This window comes from Mustela putorius, unplaced genomic scaffold (genome assembly GCF_011764305.1).
Source record: "Mustela putorius furo isolate JIRA1106 unplaced genomic scaffold, ASM1176430v1.1 tig00000127_pilon_pilon_pilon, whole genome shotgun sequence".
NCBI classification, from domain to species: Eukaryota; Metazoa; Chordata; class Mammalia; order Carnivora; family Mustelidae; genus Mustela; species Mustela putorius.
In genome coordinates, this window is record NW_025421288.1 from 14,163,101 (window position 1) to 14,188,099 (window position 24,999).

At 58.4% G+C, this 24,999-nt stretch overlaps 1 protein-coding gene across 2 annotated transcripts in view; it reads right to left on the minus strand.

Annotated features, from left to right (window-relative positions):
* Nucleotides 1-24,999, minus strand: part of SHANK2 (SH3 and multiple ankyrin repeat domains 2) — a 449,254-nt gene that overhangs the window by 124,987 nt on the left and 299,268 nt on the right. For both annotated transcript variants that reach the window (XM_045066358.1, XM_045066365.1), the window contains 2 exons: nucleotides 18,444-18,526; nucleotides 16,705-16,829 (listed from right to left, as the gene is read on the minus strand). In XM_045066358.1, coding sequence (XP_044922293.1) covers nucleotides 16,705-16,829; nucleotides 18,444-18,526 — 208 coding nt within the window. The remainder of the gene's footprint in view (nucleotides 1-16,704; nucleotides 16,830-18,443; nucleotides 18,527-24,999) is intronic.

A 24,999-nucleotide genomic window follows, 5' to 3' on the forward strand; every position in this document is an offset into this window, starting at 1 on the left:
CCTCTTTCTAACTCCCGTGGAGTTTTGTTCCTGTGCAGGGACTTATTGGGCACCTGCCTGGATGCTGCCTCCAGCTGCAGGGGAGCGTGGGGTCCCGTGGGGGCGGGGGGCGCAGACCCACAGTGACTCAATGGGAATGTGACCCCTGTGTGCGAGAGAGCCCCGAGTGAACAGGAGACAGGCTAAGGGACGGGGGTGGGGACAAGCGCAAGCTCGGAGGGTAAAGCCTTACTGTTCAAAGAGTTTATTTATTTATTTTTTTAAAGTCAAGAACATTGTTTTCCTTTAAAATTTTTTTTTTTCAATGATGGTGAAGGTACGTAGGACACAAATTTTGCATTTTAACCATCTTCAAGCATACAGCTCAGTGTCATTAAGTATGTTCAACCTGTTGTGCAGTCGTCCCCTACCATGCACGTCCAGAATGTCCCACTGTCTCCTGAGACACCAGCCCCCAGCCCTCCCCTCGCCCCGGTACTCACTGCCACCCTCTGTCCCCCTGAGACACGTGCCCTCATCGCTACCCCGGCCCCCACCGCTCACTCTCTGTCCCCCTGAGACACCAACCCCCATCCCCCACCCCCCTCTGGGAGTCTGATGCCTCCAGGGTGAGTGGAATCACAGGTGTCCTCCCCCCAAACCCCCGGCCTGGACGCCTTGGGGGCAGCAGTGAGAACTGAGGGGCCCCATCCCAGGGAAGCACCTGCCGTGGGCGGGGTGGCCATGCTCCCTCCCACTCCTGCGGGACGGAAAAGAGGAGAGAAGGTCTCTGAGGGCACCCTTCGTAAGGGGGTTCTCCGGACAGGCTTGATGAGAGAGGGCGGCACCGGAGTCCGGGCCCAGACCCCCCGGCCAGAACTCCCCAAACCCCTCAGTCCACGAACAACAGCCTGTTCACAAACAAAAACTGGACCAAACCGGAAAACAAAACAAAACAAAACAAAACAACAACAAAAAACAACCCAGCAAACCCAATCAGGCCATTCCGTCCAGAAGGCTCATTAAAAAGCACTCCCGGAAAATTAACTGACAAGAGCACACAAAATTCTTCCCTGGAACAGATGAGGCCGGGCCAGGCCCAGGGATGGAAAACCATCACCACAGTCCCCACGCGGCGCCGCGGGGGCCGGACCGCTGCCTCCATGGCAAGGGCATGACGCACGTGCTGCCACCAGGCCCCGGGCTGAGTCACCTCCTGCTCAGTGACCGCCACATCCCAGGAAGAGGTGACAGAGCCCTGGGGTTGGGGGGGGGGCAGTGCTGGAGCCCAGGGCCAGGCTCCCACAGGACAGCACACGGCGTTCAAGAGCTAGCTTCCCTGTACTGGCCTCGGGTTTGAGTCCAGCCCCATCTCTCCCTCCCGTGGCCATCATGCTGACCACACCTCGACTGGCTGGTGTGCAAGAGGGCACGACTGCCACCTCCCTCAGGAGGCTGCTGGGTGTGGACAGAGGTCCTGGTGCACACCAGGCACTCAGCGAAGTTCCCAGCACTGTGTGCCCCCCGGCATTACGGGTGGGGGTCCGACGGCCGAGACAGTGATTTTCTGGTCCCCTTTGCTGCTTTGTCTCCCGAAACCACAGCATTCGGTGCAACTGACCGAGGCTCTCAGGCAGGACAGACTGTCTCCCCGCCAGCTGTGGACGTGCCCTCGCCCTGCACCGCAGGTCAGAGGCCCCGGAGGGCTCATTTCCCCAGCATGCCCCTCCACGGACACGAAATGTCGGAGCTCCCCCACATTCCCATGTCAGAGCCCCAACTCCCTGTGTGACGGCATGTGGGAGGCGCTGAGGGTCAGATGAGGTCAGGGGATTAGTTGCCCTGATAAGAGAGACACCAGAGAGACGATCTCTTGTCCTCTCCGCTATGTGGGGACAGCAAGGAGGGGGCCGTCTGCTAACCGGGAAGTCAGCACTCAGAGACTGTGCTCTGTACGGGAGCTGCCACCCCACGGCTTCCCGGGGAAGAGCAGCGGAGTGCACAGCTCCTGGACCCTGGGACCCCGCTTAGCCAAGCCTGGTGGGGCGGGAGGGACCCGGAGGTCCTTACAAGGCACCAGATGGTCACGCAGCCCTGCCTGTGCTTGGGACCAGGTCTAGATATGCTGCAGAGCAGGAAATTCTGGGCCCCTTTGCCTCGGCTTGCCACAGGTCTGCGTCCCCAGCCAGGGGTATCAGAGAGAACCCGTGTACCCACACAGAACACAGAGTCCCACCTGAGGGTCAGGGTTGAACGGGGGCCTGACAGCACAGCACGCAGGGTGAGCTCAGAGAGGCAGAAACCCGTCCCAGCAGCCCCGCACACCGGCACAGGGTGGCTGCTGGACCCCCGGCCACACATTCGTCTCCCTCCTTCTTAAGCCTGGGACTCAAGCTTCCTGCGGGAGCCAGCCCAACCCACTGGGGAGGGCATGTGACCCCGCCTGGCCACAGAGCCTCTTCCATCGGTCCAGCGGGTCACCGGCTCAGCGATGGTGACCTGAGGCAGGCCAACGAGGTGCTCTTTTCTACTGGGGCTCCTCCCCTGATGGGACGACAACCTGGAGCGCCTGTGGACTGAGTCTGCCACCTTCATGGGGAGAACCTGCTTGGGCATGAAGCCAAGAGGAACCCAGAGCTGAGAGAGGGAGCAAGATCCTGGGGGACACTGCTGAGCACCTGGATTCAGCTGGGCCTGAAGCCAAATAACTCCGGGATTTCCAGCTACTCAAACCAGTCAGTTCCCCAGCATGCTGAGCCAGTCTGAACTGAGTTCCGTCCATTGTACAGAAAGTACAATGGGGTGCTCTTGCTTCGTGTCCATCCTTAACCAATTCCCCTTGATGCTGAAAGACTCTGCTCCCCTCACCTCCTCCAGGAAGGCTCCCAGGGATTTTCCAGTCAGTTATGACCTCCCCCTTCAAGAACTTCCCATCTGCTTAGGTGGCATCTCCCTGAACTACTTTGCTGTCTCCAGGTGGGCCTCCGGGCTGGGCGACAAGACCCACCCGCGAAAGACGTGGCAGCGCCAGCAGTCCTCTGGCCCTGTGCCTGCCCCGAGAGCTGTGAGGGCCAGGGCAGGGCCCGTGGTCTTCCCGAGCCTCGGCTTCCTCGCTGGTGAATGGGAATGTCCCAGACCCGCCCTTGTGGGGACACGACTGTGATGGGAGGCATCCCCACAGAGCAAGGGCAGCAGCGGTCGGGGCGGCTCCCATGATGACTGTGACACTGGCTCTCGCAGCACATCCAACTCTGCCCAGCTGGCTGTGGGTCCCGGGGCCTGAGGGAGGGACTCTCCTTCCCTTGGAGCTGCTCCTGGCCCCCGCCGCCCCTCCTGGATGCTGTGACTCACTTCACCGGAGGTGACCTTCCCAGGCTGCCCCGTTTCTCCCACCTCTGGCCCTCTAGGCGGCCGCCCTCCAGTGGTCTCCGCGATGAGCAGCCACCAAGATCCACGTGGCTGCCTGCCTGCACTTCCTGCCCTAGAGTTCTCCTGGCCACGCCCCCAGCCGTCCCCTGGCTCCTCTGACCTTGCCCTCCTGGGCCCTCCTCCTGCCTCAGCCTCTGCAAACCCAGGGTCAACGGGTCCAAGTTCCTCCTCAGCAAAAACCACCCCCATGCGAAAAAGCACGTCGAAGTGTGTCCTGCCTCCTCCAGGCCAAGGCAGTGACACCACAGCCTGGGAGATGTCCCCACCCCACCGAGTCCCCACCCCACCTCTCAGCCCTGCCCCTTGGTCAGGTGCACACTGGACACTAGGCAAGATGCTTTAGAGGAAGACTCTGACTTCATGCTCACGCCGGCACCGGCTCCGCTCCTGAGCCCCTCCCCAGGGCCTCCGGAGCGGTCACCTGCCTCGAGTACAGCCTGGCTCCGCCCCTCGCTTGCTGTGTGTCTGTGGGCAAGGGACTTCCCTCTCGGTGCCCCAGGCTCCTCTAGCAGAATAAAGACCTGGTGGGACTGTTCAAATGAAACTGAGCACTGGGTGAGCTCCCTGCACGTGAAGTGCCCCGGCGGAGCCCGGCACGCAGGGAGCTGGAGAAACAGGAGCACCTCCCACCGCCGCCACCGTCGCCGGGGGTGACGTCATCGGCAGCCCCGGCACGCGCGGTCCAGCAGTGAAGCTGCCGGTGGCGTTGAGTTCTGTCTCTGTGGCCGCCTCCCCGTCTTCTACTCTCCCGTGTCTCCTGCCAGGTTGGGCCCAGAGATGGCCATTTCCGAGGGCCTCGCTGAACACCTGCTGTTCCCACCCCAGGCAGGGTTGGTGGTTTCCATAAACACAGAATTACTGTACGACCCGGCAAGTCCACTCGGAGGCGTGCTCCCCAAAGAACGGAAGCAGGGACTGCGACTGCGTCCTGGACATGCACGGTCATGGCTGGGTTATGCACCAGAGCTGGAGGTGGAATCGACCGGAACGAATGGGTACACGAAGTGTGGCTTTCTGCACACGATGGGGCATCGCTCGGCCGTAGAAGGAAAGCAGCTCAGACACGTGCTCTCCCGTGGGCGAACCTTGAAAACATTCGCAGCGGCAGGAGCCAGGCACAAAAGGCCACGTGCTGCAGGATTCCACGCCTCGGGCATGTCCAGACAAGCAAACCCACTGAGGCAGAACGTGGACCAGCGGCTGCTCGAGGCAGAGGGTGGGGGAGGGGCTGGGAAGTCGCTGCTACTGGGGATGGGGTAGCTCTCTGGGGCATGAAAACACTCAGAGCGCGAAAGGGACGACAGACGCACGACACCGGGTACACGAAATGCCGCTGGAACGCACACGGTCTGCGGCTGGATTGGGGAATTTCATGGGGAGTGTATTTCATCATGATGACAAAGATATGCACGGTGGGGAAAGCACGTGTGTATGTACACGTGACCGAGTGTATCTGTAACAGGCACGTGGAAAGAAATAAAAACCCGAGAAGACAAACATTACAACGACCGTGTCTCCCGGCAGCATCACCTGACTCTTCTCTGGTTTGTCCGTATCCTCAGTTCTACCCGGGCGAGTGTGACTTACACCAACCCTAAAGAAAGAACACTCGTGGAAAAACCCATCACCAGGCTCACACGGGAGCAACGTTTACTCCCAGTCCCTAATATTTTCTGAAAGCAGAGGCACACATCCCCCTGGAAAGTCCGTGGGATTCGGGTGGGCACGGGGGGAGAGTTCTGGAACTTTAGGGGAGAGACTGGCTTAGTGCGGTTCTCTCTCATGTTGTCAGTCAGCCGGCCCCTGCGTCTTTGTCCAATTTTCAAGGTGCAGACTGTGGGGTCTAAGGGAGGTGGTCCAGGAGAGACACGCCGCCCCCCAACCTAGACGTTTCCAGCACATGGTCTTAGTGCGTCCTGCCATCCTCAGGGAGCCACCTAGCCTCTGGGCCCGACCCTGAGCTCACCAGGAGCTCACCCATTCCACCAACAAACTAGGCTCCTGCTTTGCACCTGACTCTGTTCTCCTGGGTGCTGGGATGAGCCCAGGCCCTCAAGGAGGGCTCTGCCCACGGAGGGGACTCAGGTTCTGGAGGGGAGCTGTTCCTCCAACACATCCTGTGTCATGTAAACTCCATGTGTGGTGAAGCGAAGAAGAGAAACGTCCCTCAGTAGGGGCGGGCAGTCTGTGGAGGTTTGTGCCGTTCAGAGGAGGTCGGTGAGGCAAGGTTGGAGATGACCCGGGCAAAGACACGGCGTGAGGGAACCGAGGGAGCAGGCCGGGGGTGGGGAGGGGAGGGCAAAGAGGAGGCGGGGGGGTGCTGTAGGGCCTCGTGGCCATGGAAAGAACCGGACTTTACTGAACAGTGATGAAGGGAGTCCCCCTAGAGCTGGAAACGGAGGGCAGACTGGACAGCGCGGGCGGTGCGGCGGGGGTGCCGTGCGCAGGCCAGGACCTGGGACAGCAGCCCAGGCAGGGACCCGACTCTCATGTGACTTCTCACCTGAGCGTGTGAGCAGAAAGACGCTGGGTGGCACTGGGCCATGTGAGGGCTTTGTGACTCTGAGCTGCTATTTTGACCTCTCTGGGCTTCACCTTTTCCACCTGAGAACGGAGGCTGGTGTCCGAAGCCACCTGCCGGGGTTCCGGCGAGGCTCCGGGGAGGCAGCATGCTCAGAGCACGTGGCGTGTGCTCTGGGGAGGGACTGGCTTAGTGCGGTTCTCTCTGATGTTGTCAGTCGGCCGGCCCCTGCGTCTCTGTCCGCTTTTCGTCCAGTGGGAGAACGAAGCACAGCAGGAACAGGTTGTTGGGGAGCGGCAGGGATGTCGGTCTAATGCCCTTGCCTAGGAGAAACCCAGAAACTCCAGTCCCATATCAGGAGCCACAGGGCGCTGGCCTGTCCTAGCACTGCCCTGTTTGGGCCCAGGGGTAACTGCGAACGGCGCTGGTTCCTGCAGGTCGCCACTCTCCTGCCTTCCCTCACTTACCAACCCCATCTCTCCAAAGCCCATGCTGGGCACAAGGGTCCTCCAGGGGCTCACACCTGACTTCAGCATGGCAGGTCCCATGGAGGAGAGGTTCCTGGGCGGTGGGATCCTGCCCTGGTCGGGAGGGAGGTCTGTCCTGGTCGGGAAGGCTTGTGTCCCTCCCAGGGCAGCAACCAGAGCAGCATAACAGTCACGGCCCCTCTCGCATGTGCGCCTTAGCTCCTGCCCTGCTCTTTCTATGCACCTCAGACTTACAAGCTCACTTGGCCCTCAGGAGACTCTATGAGATCGATGCCTTTATTCCCACTTTGCAGGGAAGGAAATTGAGGCACAGAGGGGTTGTGTAACTTACTCAAGGCCACACAGGGCACAGGTGGGGCAGCTGGGTTTAGACCCAGGAGGGCTATCTCCTAGGACCATGCCTTGAATGCTTGCTCTGATCTGCTTCTCGAGAACTGTGGGCTCTAGTCTGCCTCCACCTCCTTTCTTCAGCCACAGAAGTCCCTGCTAAAAGGCTTGAGTGAGCTTGCCTCCACTGACACAGTGAGGTCCTCATGAGTCAGCTCTGCATTAAGGCCCTCCCTGACACGGAGGCCCCGGCCTCTTCCTCCTTCCTGGGCCTCCAGACATTTCTCCCACACTTATCGGTGCTCCTGCCTCTGAGCTTTTCCTCTTGGCTGTGCCCTCCCCCCGCTCTCTTCCATCATTTCACAGATCCTGACTGTGTACCTGCCCTGAGCTGGGCTCTGGCTGGCCCCTTAGGTCGGTTCAGGCAGGGACAGGGACACGCATTGCGAATGGGTGTCTCGGGGACTGTCGGGGAGGGTTCCCCGAGGAGGGGCCGCCATGCAGAGATCTGAGGGTGAGCCAGTCATGCAGGTGGAGAGGGTGGAGGTGGGAGAGGGGTAATGGAGAGCATGAATGAGAAGCGTGAGCAAGTGCTGGGGGTGAAAGGAAGCGTGGCACCTTTGGGTGACCAGGGAGAGAGGGCCAGGGCTAAGGCCCATCTGTCTTTCCAGGCAGGATGTGTGTGCCACCTCCCCAACCCATCCCTTCTTCTCTGTCCTGGCCCTGAGGCCCAACAGAAATTTCTGGGCTTCTCTCCCCACTCCACTTGGCCTCTCAAGGGCAAAGATGGCCTCCACTCATCTCCGTGACTGGGGGCTGAGCACAGAGGAGGTGCACGGAAAAGTCTGTTATAAGAAACCGAAGGTCTCAGCCCAAGGGAGCTGGAAGTTTCACCTGAGGGTGATTGATCTCATAGCACCAAAGAAAGGACACCACTCAGGACTTCACAGCATCAGAGGCTAACCCTGGCCTTCCCCTTCCTTCTCCTTCCCCAGCCCTTCTCTTTTTAACTCTTCTTATCATCGGCACGCACGCACCTAATTCCCAGGATTGACAAACTCCGTCAATTAGAAGATCCGACAGGGCATTTAGCGTGAGGCCTTCCTTCAGTTCATTTGCCAACCTAACTGCTTGTATCATGAAACGCCCCACAAAAGGGCGCTGCAGTCAGAGACAAATCAATGCTAACGAGAGCCTGCTGAGCATACTGGGAGGTGAGTGAGTGGGAGGAAGGGAGGGGAGGAGGGTGGGCAGGTAGAGAGGACCCAGGAGGGCTCCTTTCACGGGAGTCGAGAGGCACATCAGAGAACCCTGCACCAGAAGCTCTCAGCTCACCATGCCTCCTGCAGACCTCACCACACGTGGACTGGGGCTGGGTCTACAGCATCCTCCTCAGGCTGAGGAAGATGGTTGTAAGATTATGTCTCCGGGACTTGAGACTTGCCCAGGGCATCAGAAAGATGCAAGGTTGGGAATCAGCTCTCCCTGTGGGGCCCTTAGCTTCCATGTAATCTCCATCATCTGCAAAAAGGGCATAGATGTCTGCTTCCCAGGAGTGTCCATCACTGAACACAGATTCTGGGGCCTCTGTCAAGCATCAGGCATACACTGGGAGCTGGACACACAGTAGGGACCAGATCAGCAAGCTCTCCAGCCTTCAGGGAGCAGGTGTCCGCACGAGGGAGACAGCTGATCGCTCAACACACATGACGATTCTCGTGGTGAAAGAAGCGCACAGTGGAGTGTCAGAGTCAGGGCAAGCGCAGGGGGCCCAGGGAGGCCCTCTGGGAAGGTGACATGTAAGCCCAGACCTCAGTGATGAGGGGAAGCTGCCTTAGAGCACAGGATCCTGCAGCACTCAACCCATATTGGTCCCTTCACCCCTCTTTACAGGAGAGATTTCCCCACCAAGCAGACACAGACAGACACACGCACTTAATAAGAAGCTGTGGTACCCAGGAAGGCCAAGGAAATAGGATGCAGGGGTGTGAGGAGAAGGGAACGAGAGGAAGCACCAAGAACTCCCATCAGGCCTTTTCTCCTGGGGGCGGGGGGCATCCTTCCAGCCCTCAAGTTCAGGCCAGAGCAGGAAGAGTTTCAGCACCAAGGAGAGCTCCCCGGAGAGGTGAGAGGTTCAGCACCACGGAGAGCTCCCGCCACCGACCAGCCATACAGAGATACCCAAACTTAAACTGACAGTCCAGGTCCTCCCTGGACTGGACCCAGTCACCCCCAGCTCCATAACATTCAACCACTCCCAAATTCACCTTGAGCCTTCCTGACACCCTAAGCTCTCCCTGGGACCCTCCTGAGTTCTGCCTATAGAAACCCCACGTACCACAACTAAGCATGATGCCAACACCATCTCTTTAACAAAGTCCTTCTTCAGATTTACCTTGGGGCTTTCACCATCCCCTGCTTTTGCCCCCTTCCAGACTGTGAGTTCCCAGAGGAAATGAGTCAGATTGATGTCTTTTTTCCCCACAGCACATACTAGCCCGGTGCCTGAATGAAGTTGCAGAAATGACTTGTACGACTGCTAACGACTGCCGAGATCTCATTCTGCCAGGAACCATGCTATGTGCTTCAAACACATTTTTATTTACAGTTTAAGAAACTGAGGCCAAAGGATGAGCGATGGGCCCAAGTTCACATTCAAATAGTCCAGTGACAGGCTGGATTCAAACCCAGGTCACACTGCACAGCCAGTGCCCTTGACCGTGGCTCCTTTTTGTCTCTATCCAACCCAGTGCACTGCCATCTGCCAGGCCTACGGAGCCTTGAGCACAGCAGCCACGGTCCCCTGAAGTGATTCTGAATCTTTTTTTAGCCTGAAATTGAAATCACTGATGCTTCAAATTAGAACCCCAAAATGAATGAGCCAAGACTTCAGATTTGCAATAGCTAAGATGCCCGCATCTACCTTCTCAGCAGGATTTTGGGCTCCTCCTCAGCCTGGACCACCTGTTCCCAGTCAATATGGAGCACAAAGTGAATGATTCTCTAGGCGCAGAAGGGGCTATGGTTAGCTATGTGCTGGAAAGGGGTCCAGGATCCTATGCTCTGCCCAGAGTAGGGCCTCTTTAGAGCCCTGGAGAGCAAAGACCCCAGTGCTAAGAGATCCACATAGCAAAGATCCCAAGGCTACGAGCCTTGGAAGGGCACAATCGTTTTGCCATGGGTGCTGGCATTGTCGGAAGGCAAGAAACAAACACATCTGCACTCCTCTGTGCTGACTTTTATTTGCTACTAAAGAATGTTTTGCAATCATCACTGAGAAGTGGACTGGAAGCTTAGAGCCCAGCAAGGCTGGGCAGGGGGATGGAGAGGTAGGTCAAGATGGCCACACTTACCCCCTGCATTAAACCAGCTGCCGGCAGCCCAGGAGCAGGGGTGCTAGAGTAGGAGGCTGGTTGGCAAGCCCCTGGCCTTTTTCAAAAACGTGTACAGTAAGAAGCCACAGAGCTTCAGAAGTCCTCCACACTTGGAGAGACCCCAGATGGCCACTGGGTGCTGCTTATCTTGCATGTGAAACCAACAGACCTTCACAACTGAAGCATCAATGACTGAAAGTCGGGAATTCATGGGCCGCCCTCGCTTCCTCCTAATATCAGCCGGCATTGGGTCTTAACTTACTTACTGCACTAAAAACTCATTTAAAAGTATGTAAACAAGATGTTAAGAATTTGGGGGATGGGGAGGGTAGAGTTCCCAGCTTGGCCATGCAGGCACCAGGCTATCCCAAAAGGCAAGGCAGAGAAACCTGAGCTGGGTCTTGTGACTGAACAAGTGGATGGAAGGGAGGCCGGCACCGCGGGAACCACAGCAGGGCTCTGGCCTCAGCCCTGGGATTTGTGGCTGGAGGGCAGAATGGGAAGCGTGGGGAGAAATTCCAAGATTGCCCAAAAGCCAGACTCATGCCAGAACAGAACTGAGCAAGGCAGTGAGGGAGCGCCCTGGGAGCAGAGGTTCAAGCCAAGTCTGGAGGTGTGCTTGCCAGGGGTACTTGGGGCTCGGGGGTGGGGCGGGGCAGGTCCCTGCACCAGCTGCTCTGTTGTCCGCAGAGGCACAGAGATGCTCCGGCCAAGGCACTCTTGGCTGGAATGTACTTGGCACGTGATGACTCTATGTGCCTGGCCCAAGGCAGACGTGCTCTGTAACGGCTCCATGCTTGAGACGGTCCTGGTAATGATGCGCCTGCCGTGACTGTAACTTAAGACGACTTGCTCTTATTACTTGCTCAACTCCCCGTCACTGCTTCCCTCTGCTCAGTCAGGCATCATGAACGGCGACCAAGGATGTGATGATCCTCGACGGTAAATGCTGATGAGAATGTCCACCCTGTGCCCAGCACGGCTGGCCCTCGGCTTGCTCTTAACCAACAAGACCAACACTCACAGCAGCCCATGAGCCCAAAAATCGTCTTGGTGACTGAATCCTCACAACCACCCATCTTGTGGATGGGGACCCTGAGACCCAGGAAGCCCGCGCTGACCAATAACATGCAGAGCAAGTGACAGCTCGGCTGTAACCTGAACTCTGTCTCCCCTCCTTTGCACAAATTAATCTCGAAGCTGGGGGAGGCTGGCAGATTACCACGAGGCTTTCACACCTGTTTGTAGCTCCAGCCTGGTTACAAGTAATAGTTTAGGCAAGCGCGTGCTAGAACCCATGTTGCGTTTCTCAAGTCCCGTTCTCAAGAGAATGTTTCCGGAGTAACATTTTATAAGATACTCAGACGGTCTCTCAGGAAAACACTGGGGCACCCCTCTTAGCGGCCTCACTTCAGTGCAAACTGAGATTATAAAACAGTTGTAGGCCATCACTAGTGCAAGCATTTAATACGAGGAAAAGTAATTAGCAAACTCAAGCATCGCTTTTCAAGGATGAAAGATATTGCCGCCTGCCTTAATTGCAAGGGAAAACCTATTTAGGGAATTAACACAAAAACGAGATTGGCCACTTCAGGGCTAAGAAAACAATCACAAAAACCATAGGGGCCTCCGGCACGGTATCAGGTTGGTGAGCAATGGCCCCAGGAAAATAATTAACACCCAGGAAAGTGTTCTCGTCCCGAAAGCAAACAGCAACACCTTGGCCACGGAGGCTGAGACACCACTCAGCTGCGTATGACAGCTTCTCCGAGGGAATCACTTTCTATTTATGAAATTAATACCTGTCAGAAAAGCGAATGCTGTCACTCTGGAAAATCTGAGAAACAGACAAAGGTCTGATCAAAGAGATGATGATCACACACGATCCCATCGCCCAGAGGTTAACGGTTCCTTTCCTATCTCCCCACCCCCACCCCGAGGCCTATTTTGGGGAGAGGTGGTATGATTTAGATGGTATTGTGCAGATCATTTTCACCTGATAGAAGGTGATCAGTTCTCATTAGTATCGAGAACTCCTTGCAAGCCTCACTGTGAAATGCTTTCTCGGGAATCCGTGACAGACACCCGAGGTCCCTTCACCATTTCCCTGTGGCCCCATCCCCTGATTCCCTCTGTCACACTGTGGTCTCCACTCTGCCTGTTTTCAGATCGTTCCCTCAGAATGGATTCCTAGAGGTAAAAACCCCTGATGTGGCTTTACAGCTCTTACGACATACTGTCACAGCGGTTTCTAAAAAGTTGATGGCGATTTATTCTTTCACGTAACGACATATGAGCACTGTCACCGGTGATGGGTAGAGTAATTAAAAAAAAAAAGCATTTGCTAATTTGAAAATAAGAACTGGCAGCTCATCATCTGTTTTCTCCTTCCCCTCTGCCCATTTAGACATCGACCACATCAAAGCGACACTCGGGACTCTCTGGGCTCTGGCATCATGGCGTCAGGCGGCCCCGGTCGGAACGCCAGCGTCTCCGGTCCACGATGCCGGGCAAGTCGATTTCACCGCCCTGTGCCTGGTTTCCTCATCGGTACCACGGGGAGGGCAACAGATACCACTTTCTGGGCTTATGCAGAGGGTCAGGTGGGACTGTGGGGTGCCTGGGCAGATAGACCCTCAGTCATTATCAAGAGGACATGGGCCTTGGTTGTGTCTGTCGCGAATGTAGTTTGCCCTTTTGAGGTTTACTGTTTAGTTGAATCAGGGGTCATTCTGGAGATAGAGGATGTTTTTGTTTAAGAAAGTGATGCAAGCAGGAAAACTTGGGTTTCCGGAGGGGGAGCTTGGGGAGGGAAGACAGCCCCGTGTTGCGACAAGCAAACGAGGGCAGGACCTGCTTCTGTCCTTCAGCCAGAACGCCAGTGAAGAGGTTCAGGAAGCCCACACGATCAGGCCAGCTGGCCATCACCTTGCCTGATACGAGAACCCTGGGCGGCATCACCCAAGTGCCCTAAAGACGTGACACCCAAGTTCCTGCCTTGAGACTCTGACTCCGAAGGTGTGGGCTGGCCACCGAGTCTCTGTAAATAGGACAGGTGGCTCTGATGCCCAGCCACGCGTCACTGGGTGAGCCCGACCTGCAGGTCACCAAAGAGACATCCCCAAACCTCCATGTCTCCTTGATTACTGGATGCAGACCTGTCATCTATGAGCCATCCAGCTCCTCCTCATGCCTGCTCGCGAGGGGCCTCTCCTGCCCCATCTCATGGGGGTGGGGAGACCTAACCAAGAAGATCTCCAGGAAGAAGCAGAGGACGTCTTCAACAATCTGGCTGATTCTCCCCCTAAACTCTATGCTTTCAATTCTCTGACAAGCTTCTATCATTATTAAGCTCAGTTCGAACTGGGTTTCCTGCTGTAACCAAAAGGGATGCGGGCCTTTAGCATTCCTGGCTGGTGGAGTCCCCGTGCTTACACGTGATGTACAGGGAAAGGAAACCTTGCTCCGACTCCCCTGCTCACTTCTCCCCTTGGCCTGTCACTGCCACTGGGACCCACTTCTCTTTAAGCATCGCTCTCCCTGGAAGGACTCTGCCCCTACTTCCCTGCCCTCACCCCTGCCTCCTAACACTCTCTGGGAAAGCCCCAGCAGCCCCAACCATCCAGAGGATTTCAGCAAATCAGGCTGATCTGAAAGTAGTAAATACACATGGCCTACGGGGCCCCCAAGTTCAAGTGCCCACTCCTCCTTCTCCGCTTCTAAAATGAGTTTTAATGGCAAGTTACTGGCACACTAGGACCCATTGATCTCACTGTAATTCCTGGTTTCATGAGAACCTTTTATAAGGGACTCTACTCGAAACTTTTGCGTTGCGGCAGAAGCAGGGTGTGGTCAGCAAAGAGTCCCAAAGACAAAGGAGCAAAGTCCTCCCCAGTGCTAAGGCAGGAGGGACACAGAGTCGGAGGGTAAGCACCCAAGAAAAGCACACATGACAGGAGACCCTTCACGACAGGCGACAGTGATGCCAGCAAGATGACCAAGTCCGAGAAGGGAGAGGGGAGTTCAGGACTCTGAAGAGGGAACATCCCCATCAAGAGTTGCCCCTGGTCTCCACATTCAAGCTGCAGCATGTGTTTTTAAAGGGAATGGAAACAACTGGCATGTTTGGAGCTCCCTTCCAAGAGCAGCGAGAGACGGAGCCGGCACGGAGGGATACGGGGCGACGACGACAATGTGCCTGCCCTGGTGACCTCTGCCCACGGGACCCCGCGCTTCACCAAGGCTCGGAAACCCCGTCAACTCCAGGGATGGCTTCTGGCCAAAATGCAGATTCGCCCGAGACCCACGCGTGCATGGAGAACCCCCCTCCCAAGGTTGAAACTTTTCAACGGAAAATGTGGAAAACGTCTGCTGGGAAACGACGCATCTCTAAGGCTGTGAGGGATTTCGCTTCTCCAGGGGTGAAGTCCGGCAGCAAGGAGAAGGCATCCACGCAGTCTCATCAAGCACCTAAGGGAGACTTTCTGAGTCCCCTGAGTCGCCTTGGAAATGCACTGGGTGGGGCAGGCTTCCAAGGGTCCAACCCCCTGGCCCCCCGTTTGCATATGGGCCCTAGTAAGCAGCCCAGGGTGGCTGTGAAGGGCTCAGCCCTCCTGCGGGTCTTTGGGACACAGTCATGCCCACAAGGCATTACTGCATCTCAGGGCCCACCATTCCTAGAAGCCCGGAAATCGGAGGTTACCTCAGACGAAAACCTGTCCCCAAATGGCAGATACATTTGCACATCAGAGGTTAAAAGCAATGTCCAAGGAGGGGCTTTGGCAGCAGAAGCGCAGGCACCCTTCCTGCCCCAACTTCCACGGAGGCGTCCATCGGAGAGGGTGGCCGGCCTCCTCCACCCAGGCCGGGCGTGCGCTGCGGGCGCGTCCACCAACCCCGAGCAGCTCGGCTTCCCTGCGAAAGGGGTGGGCCCAGCGCGCGCCCCGAGGCACTCCCTCCTTTCCCTTACTGACTGGTTCATCCAGGGAGCCCTCCAGTGAGCCCAACGGCGGGCCACACGCTTGCACGTGCAGCCTTCGGTTATTATTTAAAACCAAGAACCAGTCTTGCCTGTGTCAACCTAGTGACAGCCTCTGTCCCTGGGTCTGTCTCTCTGTCACACACACACACACACACACACACACACACACACGCGCGCGCGCGCACGGTGAGGAGACTTACATCACAACTCCATCCTACAGAAGATGATTCAACCAGTCTCTGCATTTTCGTGAGGTTACAAATCGAGTTAACCCACAAGAGCACTGCAGGTTCCGGTCTCCACCGTTCTGGGTAACGTACCCAAGGCGTCAGCCGAACCAGGCTCTGATGGGTCAGGAAGAATTTAAATGTAGCTTTCAGAAAATAAAAGCGAGGCCAACACAAGATACCTGGAAGAAGGTAAAGCACCTTCTCCATTTTCCGTGGCTCGCTCCCCCTCCAGCGTATCTCCTGGGTTTCCTTCGGTCCACCAGGCTGGAGAGGCCCTAAGGAAATCATGAGCCAACCTGGGCTCAGCAGCGCCCCTGAAGCTCAGGCAGAATGAGGAGACCGGCCTCCAGCGCCCGGCTCGCCAGGGTCTGGGTCTTCAGAATGAGCAAGTGTCCGGCTGGCCCAGTGGCGGGGCCTCCCCGTCCCCACTCCCTTCCACCCGTATGTGCATTTCCAGAGCAGATGAGACACGGCGCAGGGTTAGCGTCGAGGGATGCTTTCCCAAGAAACGTGAACTCCCCAGGAGGGCCCGGGAGCGAGCCAAACCCTTTACAAATAATTTTTCCAGGGTACAACGTGCTCTTTCACTCTTAATGTTTCCAAAGAGTAACACGTTTCTTTGCACAACAAGATTGAAAGTAGCACCTCAACCCGCAAAAGGCAGGGAGCTCGGACGTGCTGGGAGCTCGGGCGCGCTGGGAGCTCGGATGCCTGCACACACCACATTGCTGACCCCAGCCAAGCTCAAGAAACACAGGCACTTGTGTCTCACGGGGTTCCTTCAAGGAAGAGCATGCTCCCTTCACCTCAAGCGAAAGCTGGTTTTCAAAGCATCTGGACCTCGTGACTTCCTTTGTGTGCCCTCTCGCGCGTGGCAACTTGGTCCTTGAAGGCCAGCGTCTGCCAGGCCACTCACTGCAACTTGCAAATCAACGGTCTCTCAGCCACCAAGGTTACAGACCTCAAGCAAACAAGAGCCACAGCACAGCGCTCTCCGTCCGGCCCTTAAGGCACGAGAAGGACAATGGCCCCAAGCAGTGTCTATTCCTATAGCTACCGAACCCCACGCAACATTGTGGCGATCCTGTGTCTCTTCCTTCTGTCTTCTACTTCAAGACCGACAGCCACGTCCATGAACATCTCCACCTCCCAAGAGTTACAGCCAAGGCCTTCAGACAGTCCAAACGCACAAGTCCACCGGAAATGGCATCCCCAATGGATGGACCAGGAAGCAACCCATGAATGTGGGTCCATGGCAGCCTCCGTGAGGCCCCCTAGATCTGGCTCCATGGCCACGAGCCAAGACCACGGACGCTAACCCTAAGAGAGGCGGCGCTCTCCCCAAGCGGAAAGATACAAACACCGGTGTCCCTACCTCAATCAGGAAGTCCCCAGTCCTCAGTCCGGCTTGCCATGCCACCCCTCCTTCATCCACGGACTCCAGGTACTGCAGGGCTGGGAATGCCGGCGTTGGCGTGAATTCTTCAATGGGCGTATCGGCTGGGAAGACAAGGGATACTTCAGTTCAAGCCTGGGTGACGTCTCCGGGTGGGGAGCCCCGGCCCCTCACAGGCCCCTGAGAGAAAGGGGGCGTGTGTGTCTCCCGTTGGAAGTGGGTGCTCGGGCCCGCTCTCCCCTGGGAAGGGCTTGCCACTCACGGTCATGGCCAGCACCAACTCGAGCCACGAAGCCAAGTGGAGCTTGGTGCTACCATGTCTCTTGGCCTTTTCGAAACCACGAGTAATGTGCTGTGCGTGTCTATACGTACACGCCTGTCATTTTCTTTAAAAGCATCAGTGACTAAACATTTTCAGTTCTAAAAATGGACGAGTCCCCCCATAACCACACAGAGCTCCGGAAGCACCACACGGAACCACTTGCCAAATTCCCAGCTACGGAGACTCGCAACCAAGGGAATTCAACTCGGAGCATGGACAGATCACAGCGCTGACCCAGTGGGTGGCTGCGGATTGGGAACCTGCTTATGAATTCTGTCTACAGGGAGCCCGGCTCCTGGCGACCACTCTGCGGCCAGCACCCACGGGAAGGCTGGGCCCCCGCTCCTCGGCCAAGAGAGCCGTGGCTTGTGGGCCCCACACAGCTGCTGAGCAAAAGTCCAGAGCAAGAGATGGACTGCCCTGGGTAGTTCGGAGCGGCCGGGGGTGCGTGGGTGGGAAAAGGAATATGACCCCAGCAGGGGGAGGGGATAGAACATCACTCAGACGGTCACGGACATGGACACACACACACACACACACACACATGGGGACAGATTCTTCCTTCCTTTCTCTCTGGGCAGATGGCTCCCAGCCAGCCTGAGTTTCGGGCAGGTGGGGCTCCCACCCAGGGCAGGAGGCCCTTCCTAGCTCAGGTGCAGGACCCTGCACAGCACAGAGCCTCTGACATGAAACTTACACATGGCTTACCCACACACGCGGGGGACAGATGTCTCCTCTCACGGGGAGCTGATGCCATTTTGTTTTCTTTTGAAAGGGAAGCCCCCAAGTGAAGGGCGGGTTGGGGGGTGCCCGGCCGTAGAATGCGTTCCCGGAGCCCCCCACCCCAGGCCACATGACGTGTACGCTGCCGGCTCAGTCCACGGCAGAGGGGACCATCTTGCCACATTTCCTTTGCAAAGTCACCTTAGAGGCGGGCACACAGGCGCCTGCCGCACTTGGAGCCGAAGCCCACTCCCAGAATGGGGCAGTTTCGAGACAGCCGCAACTCAGCACCGGGTCATTGTGGACACCTGAGACCAGGAGCTCCAAATCTAGCTACAGTTGCACTGAACTAAACCACAAAAGATACATTAAACCCACGATATTTTTTTTTTAAGGTGGGGGGAGGGAGAGAGAGCGAGAGCTTGAGCTCGCTTGGAGCAACACTGTGTACAGAAAATTGAAAATATTCCTCAAGGAAGCCCCGATGTTTTCTGAGTAAGGCGAAATATGTTAAAGAACATGGTTGTCTAGCAACCAAGTGCCCCCAGGAAGAAGGCTTCCTTCTGAGCCGGGGAGCGTTTTCATCCGGCGTGCACACACACACACACACAAACACACACACTCACACTCGCACAACAGGGGGTGCTCCCAGGCCGGCAGCAGCGGCTCTTACCTTTCGCCCCTCGGAGCACGAATCCGAAACCCTCATTGTCCTTCTTCTGCAGGACCACGGTCTTCTCCTCAATCACGCAGTCACTGTAGGGAGAATTCCGGGGATAGCGACCATTACTGTAGCCCGTCACCATCACCGTGGCCGGTGCTCCGCCGGGGACGTTCATCATCCTGGCCGTTAATCACCCGGCTCGCCGGATCCAGGCAGCATGGAGGAAACTAAGCAGCACAGGGAGCAGGAGGCGCGGAGGCAGCTGGGGGGGCCGGCGAACGGGATAGGCGGGCTCGGCACAATGGGGCTGGGGGGGGGGGCAGGCAGCGCCGGAGCCGAGCGAGCGGGAGGAAGGAGTCAGGCGTGGTGGGGAGGCCGCCGAGCCGTGGCCGCACGGGCTGGCTCTGGGCACCCAAAGGCAAAGAAAGTAAGTGGCCCGGAGCCCCCGGGGGGCAGGGCCGCCAGGGCGCCCGGGCCGACGCGTCTTCCAGGGGGGCCCACTGAAAGCGGCCAGAGGAGAAATGAGGCAGCAGGTTTTTCTTCTTCTTCTTCTTCCTGAAGGGGTTTTCAAAAATCAGATTCTATTTGCTCTCCGCGCGAGCCGGAGCCGAGATGCAGCGACCCCTCCCTCTCGGTGCGAATGAATGTGGTGTCCCCACCATCACCGCGGGGCCCACAACGCCACGGCTGCTGCTCGGCGCCATCCCGCACAGAGGAGCCGCAGGCTGGCGGAGGGGGCGGCCGGGGCGCTGCCGGGGGGCGGGGGCTCCCAGCAGGAGGAGGCAGGTCACTCCGGCGACACCCAAGCCACCAACGGCATGGCCTCCCGCAGGGGACGACGAGCCGTGGGGACAGGGAGAAGGGGGCTCAGGGGTGACCCTCCTTGAGAGACCACCTAAAGCCACACCGCCTGCCTCTTGGCACAGCATTTTTTTTTTTAAAGGAAAGAAACGCGAAAGCTCCAACTTTGCTTCAGCTGCCAAAGCCTCCCATCACGCACAGTAAGGGCGCTTTGCCACATGACTGTCCACCCCCAGAGGCACCCGGGGGCGCGGGACGGAAGTGGACTTCCTGGCGGGCCGCGGGGCCGGGGCTAGACGGTGGCCCTCCCCACCTCCCCCACCTCCCAGGGGCGGCATCCCCTCCCCCCGCCCCCAGGACTCGCTGCTGCCCCGGAAGTAAGTCGGCAGCTGGAAGGCCAGGCCACTGCGCAGGGAAGGAGGAGGGGCGGGAGGGAACGAGGAGAGGCTTTCTCCAGGGTCCTAAGGGGCTGGTCATGCATGGGAGGCTGCGGGCCACAGGTCCTGAGGAATTCAGCAGTCCCGGTCCTCAGGGGGGGCAGGCCAGGGGACGCAGCTGGCAAACAGTGGGAGCAACGGGCAGACAGGCTGGAAGTGACAGACAACTGAAGGTCAGCTTTGCCCAGCACCAGACTCACAGCCCGCAGGGAGCATGGGGCCGCAGCATGCAGCCCCTCGGGAGCAGCTTAGCCGACCCAGATTGGGCCCCAGGAAGACAAGGGACAGGGGTGCTTGGACAGAACGATGGGCTGCCAAGAGCTCTTCAGGGCCCAGATGGGGCAGGGGAGCCTCAGAGAGCTTGGGGGACACGGCCGGAGAATGCACACGTGGCCTGACCTGCTCTGAGCTCCTGGCCTTGCGGCAGACAAGCGTGCAACGGAACTTGTTGGGGTGACCCTGTCTTCCAGCTAAGGGCAGGCCGAGTGCAGACACTACTTTCACAGCCCACAGCCCGCACAGTCTGGGATGACGGGTTTAGGGTGGTCTAGTACTCGAGGAGGGGCTTTGTCCCGGTGCTCTTGCTCTGCCTGCTACCCTGGGCACAGGGAGCCCTGGCTCTGGGAGCCGGGCCGTGACCATGAGCCCCTGGCTCAGCCCGCTGAAGCCCGTCAGAAAGGGGACTCAAGCAGGGTCAGGAGTCAAGGGCCCTGGGAGCCTCTGGGCAGGGTCCCACGGCTGGCCTGGCCAGTGGTGACGGGGATCCCTAAACCTCTAAGACTCGCCCTCGCATTACAAGGCATCAAGAAGCCACGCGCCTCCCGGGGTACTGTGAGGTCAGATGGGGCGATTCCCAGGGCAGTGCGGTGGGCCGGGGGAGCCCCGGGGAGCCGTCAGTGGCCCACAGAAATGGCAGCAGGCTGGTGCTTAGCCAGGATCTGGGGGACCACAAGGCAGGAGGAACTGGAGGCAGGTGGAGGCTCTGTGGTGAGCAGACCCTCTGCCCAGCCGACCACCTTCCTGTCTCCACAGCCTCACCCAGCCAGGACGCAGACCTGGACCACCTGCCAACGTGCCTCGCTTCCAGCTGGACTCCTCAAGGGGGAGGGCCCTGGCCTTGTGGCTCCCTGGGGCCCCGGCCGCTGGGCCCCACTTTCACCCTGCACTGCCCTCGCAGGAGTAGCCACAGGCAAGCAGCCCCCGAAGTGGATGCCTGCCCTGCGGTCCTGGGCCCCATCTCCCATGGGCGCATAAGCAGCCCCCGTCCCCACCCCTTATCTTGTATTCCAGGCGGCGGCCCTACTATGGGTCAACTCTCGGCGGGACCAAATGCTGCCTCGGGCTTTGTGTGGCTCGCAGGCAACCGTACGTTTCGTGCCGGCTGTGCCCCGACAAAGGGGAACTTGCCGGGGCCGTGCAAGGCTCACACAGAACTCAGCTCAGATCCCAACTGTGCTTGGACCCAAGGTCACTCTGACCTTCACACCCTCAGTGTCCTGCTCTGCACAACGGGCTGAGGGGCAAACCACGCCCTGCGGGCTGAGGGGAGTTAGCGACAGAACCCCCCGCAGCCCAGGCGCACAGCACGGGTTAGTGACGGCGACCCTACTCGGAGAGGGTTTGTTCGTGCCAACCTCTCCCTCTTCTTCTCCTTCCTGGGACCCCCCTGGGCTCCCGAGCCCACAGTGACCCCGGCCAGTTAAGTGGAGACAGTGGTATGTACCTGGGAGGCACTTTGGGGAACAACCAGGACAAGACCCCGTAACGGGGAAACGGCCCTCTTGTGCCTCATCCCCCGGGAGATGTGGGTCCTGGATGGCACGACCCTGGACACCCACAGGGCCCAGCACAGGGTGTACCCACTGCGACTGTGGGCTGCTGCAGGACAGGGGTGAACACGAGGTGGGCGTCAAGCCTGGGTGTGTCAAGGGAGGCGGCGGAGGAACACTACCGGCCGTGAAGGGTGTCCATGCACACGCCTCCCACCCGGACAATCCCGGGGTGCTGGGTCGCACCCAGAGGGCAGGAGCAGCTCAGCACAGTGGGGCGCCTCCCGCATGTGGCGGGCTGGGCCCGGGCAGCCCGAGGCTCAAGCAGGAGGGAAGTCCCAGGCGGTCAGAAGAGAACTGCCTTTGTAGCAAACCGTGGAAAGCAGCGGGAGCTCCGAACGCGAGCATCGCTCCCTTGAAACAGGAGCTCACGTCTAGTTTCATCCGAACGACACCAGCGCGCAGCACTCTCTCTACCCCGCAAGTCAGACTGGGCATTCCCACCCCCCGGCCTCCGGGAGGAACCTGCCTGAGACGAGAAACTGTCAGGAGGCTCCTGAATCTGGTTTATGATCTAAGAGTGGTCTCAGGCCGACAGACACGGCCACCTGCAGCACCTGCGGCCACAGCCCCAGAAACCAGGGGCCACGCGGCCTCCTCCTGGCCGTACACCACCAGCCCCACTCCCCAGATGCACATCAAATGCCCTGGGAGCTGCCCGCATGGGGACACTGCCTTGGTGCCTACATGGGTCCCATGCTGCTGACCTGGGGGCCACCCGGTCCCCGGGGACACAGCCTGGTGAAACCAGAAGCCCAGCCACAGTGATCAGCCCGCACCCCACTTTGGATCCGCCCCCACCCCGGACCCCAGTCGCTGCCCGCCTTCCTGCAGCACCCCCCCCCCACCGGCTTGTTTTCATTCCCTGAAATGCTCTACTGTTGGCCTTGCCTTTTACCTGAGTGCCCCCACATGGGCCCTTCGTGCCTCACTGCCTTGTGCTCCGCGTTCCCTGGGCCTGCCATGCCCTCCCAAAACTGGTCAACTCACAGGCTCTCAGCCCTGGGCCGAAGCCACCCCACACCCTCCCAACGATGGTCAATGTCACACCTTCTCTCCCTGAGGGTGTCTTCCAGCCAGGCCCAAGCCTCTGAGGGGACCCTTCTCACCCACTAACCCATCAACCATGGGCTCCTTGGGAGCAAATGACAGTGCCTTGTTCCTCTCTGAATGTCCCTAAGTGCACGATGTTCCTTCTTAGTGAGATTCTACCTGGGTTTGCTGACTACACACACACACAAATGCAATCTAGCTGTGCTGTCTTCAGACGTGTTTTCTGAGTGGGGTGGAAAGGCACTTTAATGAACACAAAATGTACCCTTCTTTGCCAGTTTCCTGTAGCAGGAGCTACAGAAGGCAAAGCGTGCAGGCATCGAGCCCCACCAAGTACAGTTGGGCAGGCTGTGCACAGTGCAACTATAAAGGCTACCATTTACATGATGACCATCAAAGATCCCCATATTTATTATGGTTATTTTGGCACAGACAGAAGTAAAGCGCCTTGAGGAAGGGGCAGGCAACCTTCACTAGTTTATACAAAGATGGAATGTAGGCCACTGGCTGCTTTGAACAATGTGAGAGGCAGCCACTGAGAACCACATCTACACTGGGAGACGGCTCCGTGTCGAAGTTCCCCTAGGAGCCACATGGTAGAGACCATGAAAGGTTTCCATGTTCTCACTCAGCCAGCAGTCCCACTGCCCACCACAGTCAAGAGGTCACTGAATGTCCCTGGAACGAGACAAGAGGATGATGGCAATCAGGACTGGCCACACAGTGCTCCCCAGCACCCCAGCCCACCAGCGGGGACGAACACACTCCCGGTGTCTGCCTCTCGGGACCACAGGTGTCCAGGCATCCATGGTTTTAACTATGGCCGGAGGTCCACTTTCTCCTGGCAGCACCCCCACTGGCCTACAGGGAAGGCCGTTCCCCTGGTCCAGAGGCAGCAGGTGCCAGGCAGGAGCACCGGCATTTAGGGTTTGTCAGCCCCAAACAAGCTCCCTTGGCAGTGGTGCCTGGTCCTAGAGGAACCAGGAGAGCCGCAGGAAGCCAGGCCTGGGGCGGCCGAGATGTGTGAGCACCAGGCCCCGGGCTGGCTCTGCCTGCCTTGGCTCTCATGGGAAGGATCACAACGGGCATCTGAACCTTGAGCACAGGGACTGTTGGGGTAGACCAGATGGCTTCCCCCAGAGCTATCCGGGTCTGGACATCAAGTCAGACAGCTACATTTCTCCCCTGCTCCACGGGGGCGGGGTTTTGGTGCAAGGCTGAAAGTCAGAAGCAGTCAGGACCAGGAGCTGAGGCAGCCACAACTCACTGAGTACCTACTCTGTGCCAGGGATGGACTGCATGCTTGGCACTTAGCAGAGACCAAACTGGGCCCAGTCTGGGCCTTATGGAGACATGTGGTGCGTTGAATGGCGGCCTGCAGAAGTCAGGTCCTGACTCCTTGGACAAACAGGGTCTTTGCAAGTGTACTTAGTTAAGGATCTGAAGATGAGGTCTGCCTTGCATCTAGTGAGGGTCCTTAAACCAATGACTGGTCCTTATAAGGGAAAAGAGAGGGAGATTCGGGGCACAGAGGGATCTCGGTCGGAGAAGCCAGGTGAGGACAGACAGTGGCAAGGATTGGGGGACGCGGCTGCAGACCAACAAGCACCAAGGATTTCTGGCAAACGCTGGAAGCCAGAAGAACTGGGGAAGGACCCTCCCCCGGAGCCCTCGGAGGGTCACAGCCCTGCCGACACCATGAGCTCAGACTTGCAGCCTCCAGAACGGGGAGAATGCATCTCTGTCTCCACAGCCCATGGTCATTTGTTGCAGAGGCTGCAGGGAGCTCTCGCAGCGGCAAGTAGGAAGGCAGCCTCAGGAGTGTGTGGAATACGGTGCGGTGAGAACCAGGCTGGGGACTTCCTGGAGGAGGAGGGCTGACGCAGGAGCAGGAGCGAATGGGTCAGGAGGCTGGAGAGGTAGGAGGGAGAGGAGAACATTCCAGAAGGAGGTGGAACCACGAGATAAATGCTCTGAGGCACATCACGAGAGGCCAGAGAAGACAGTCACATGGGGCCTTGGGTCCTGCCCACTCGGGTCTGCGGTCTGAGGGATGCAGCTAGGCAGTGAGAGGCTGGGGTGCCGGCCCAGGGCGGCCCCTGCTGCTCCCCAGTGTTACCCAGGGTGGCTGAAACGAGCCACCACCCCAGGTCCACTGTCTTCCGTGGCCCTTCGTGGCCAGGCCTGCGCCTGGTTGCAGCGACCCAGAGGTGACCAGCACGTGGCCGGCACACATGGCAGGAGCGACCACGTCCCGCGGAAATAATTCACACCCAATGTCTGTGGCTGCCGCTGGCGACACCTGTCCTAAGCCACCAGCAAGAACCGGGTCAGATGAGGCACCAAGGCAGGAGGGCACCGCGCCCAGAGTCAGCGGGAGCGGGCGCACGCAGACACCGGGACGTGCCTGGAGCCGGGCGTGTTGACCCCTTCGGGGTCATGGGA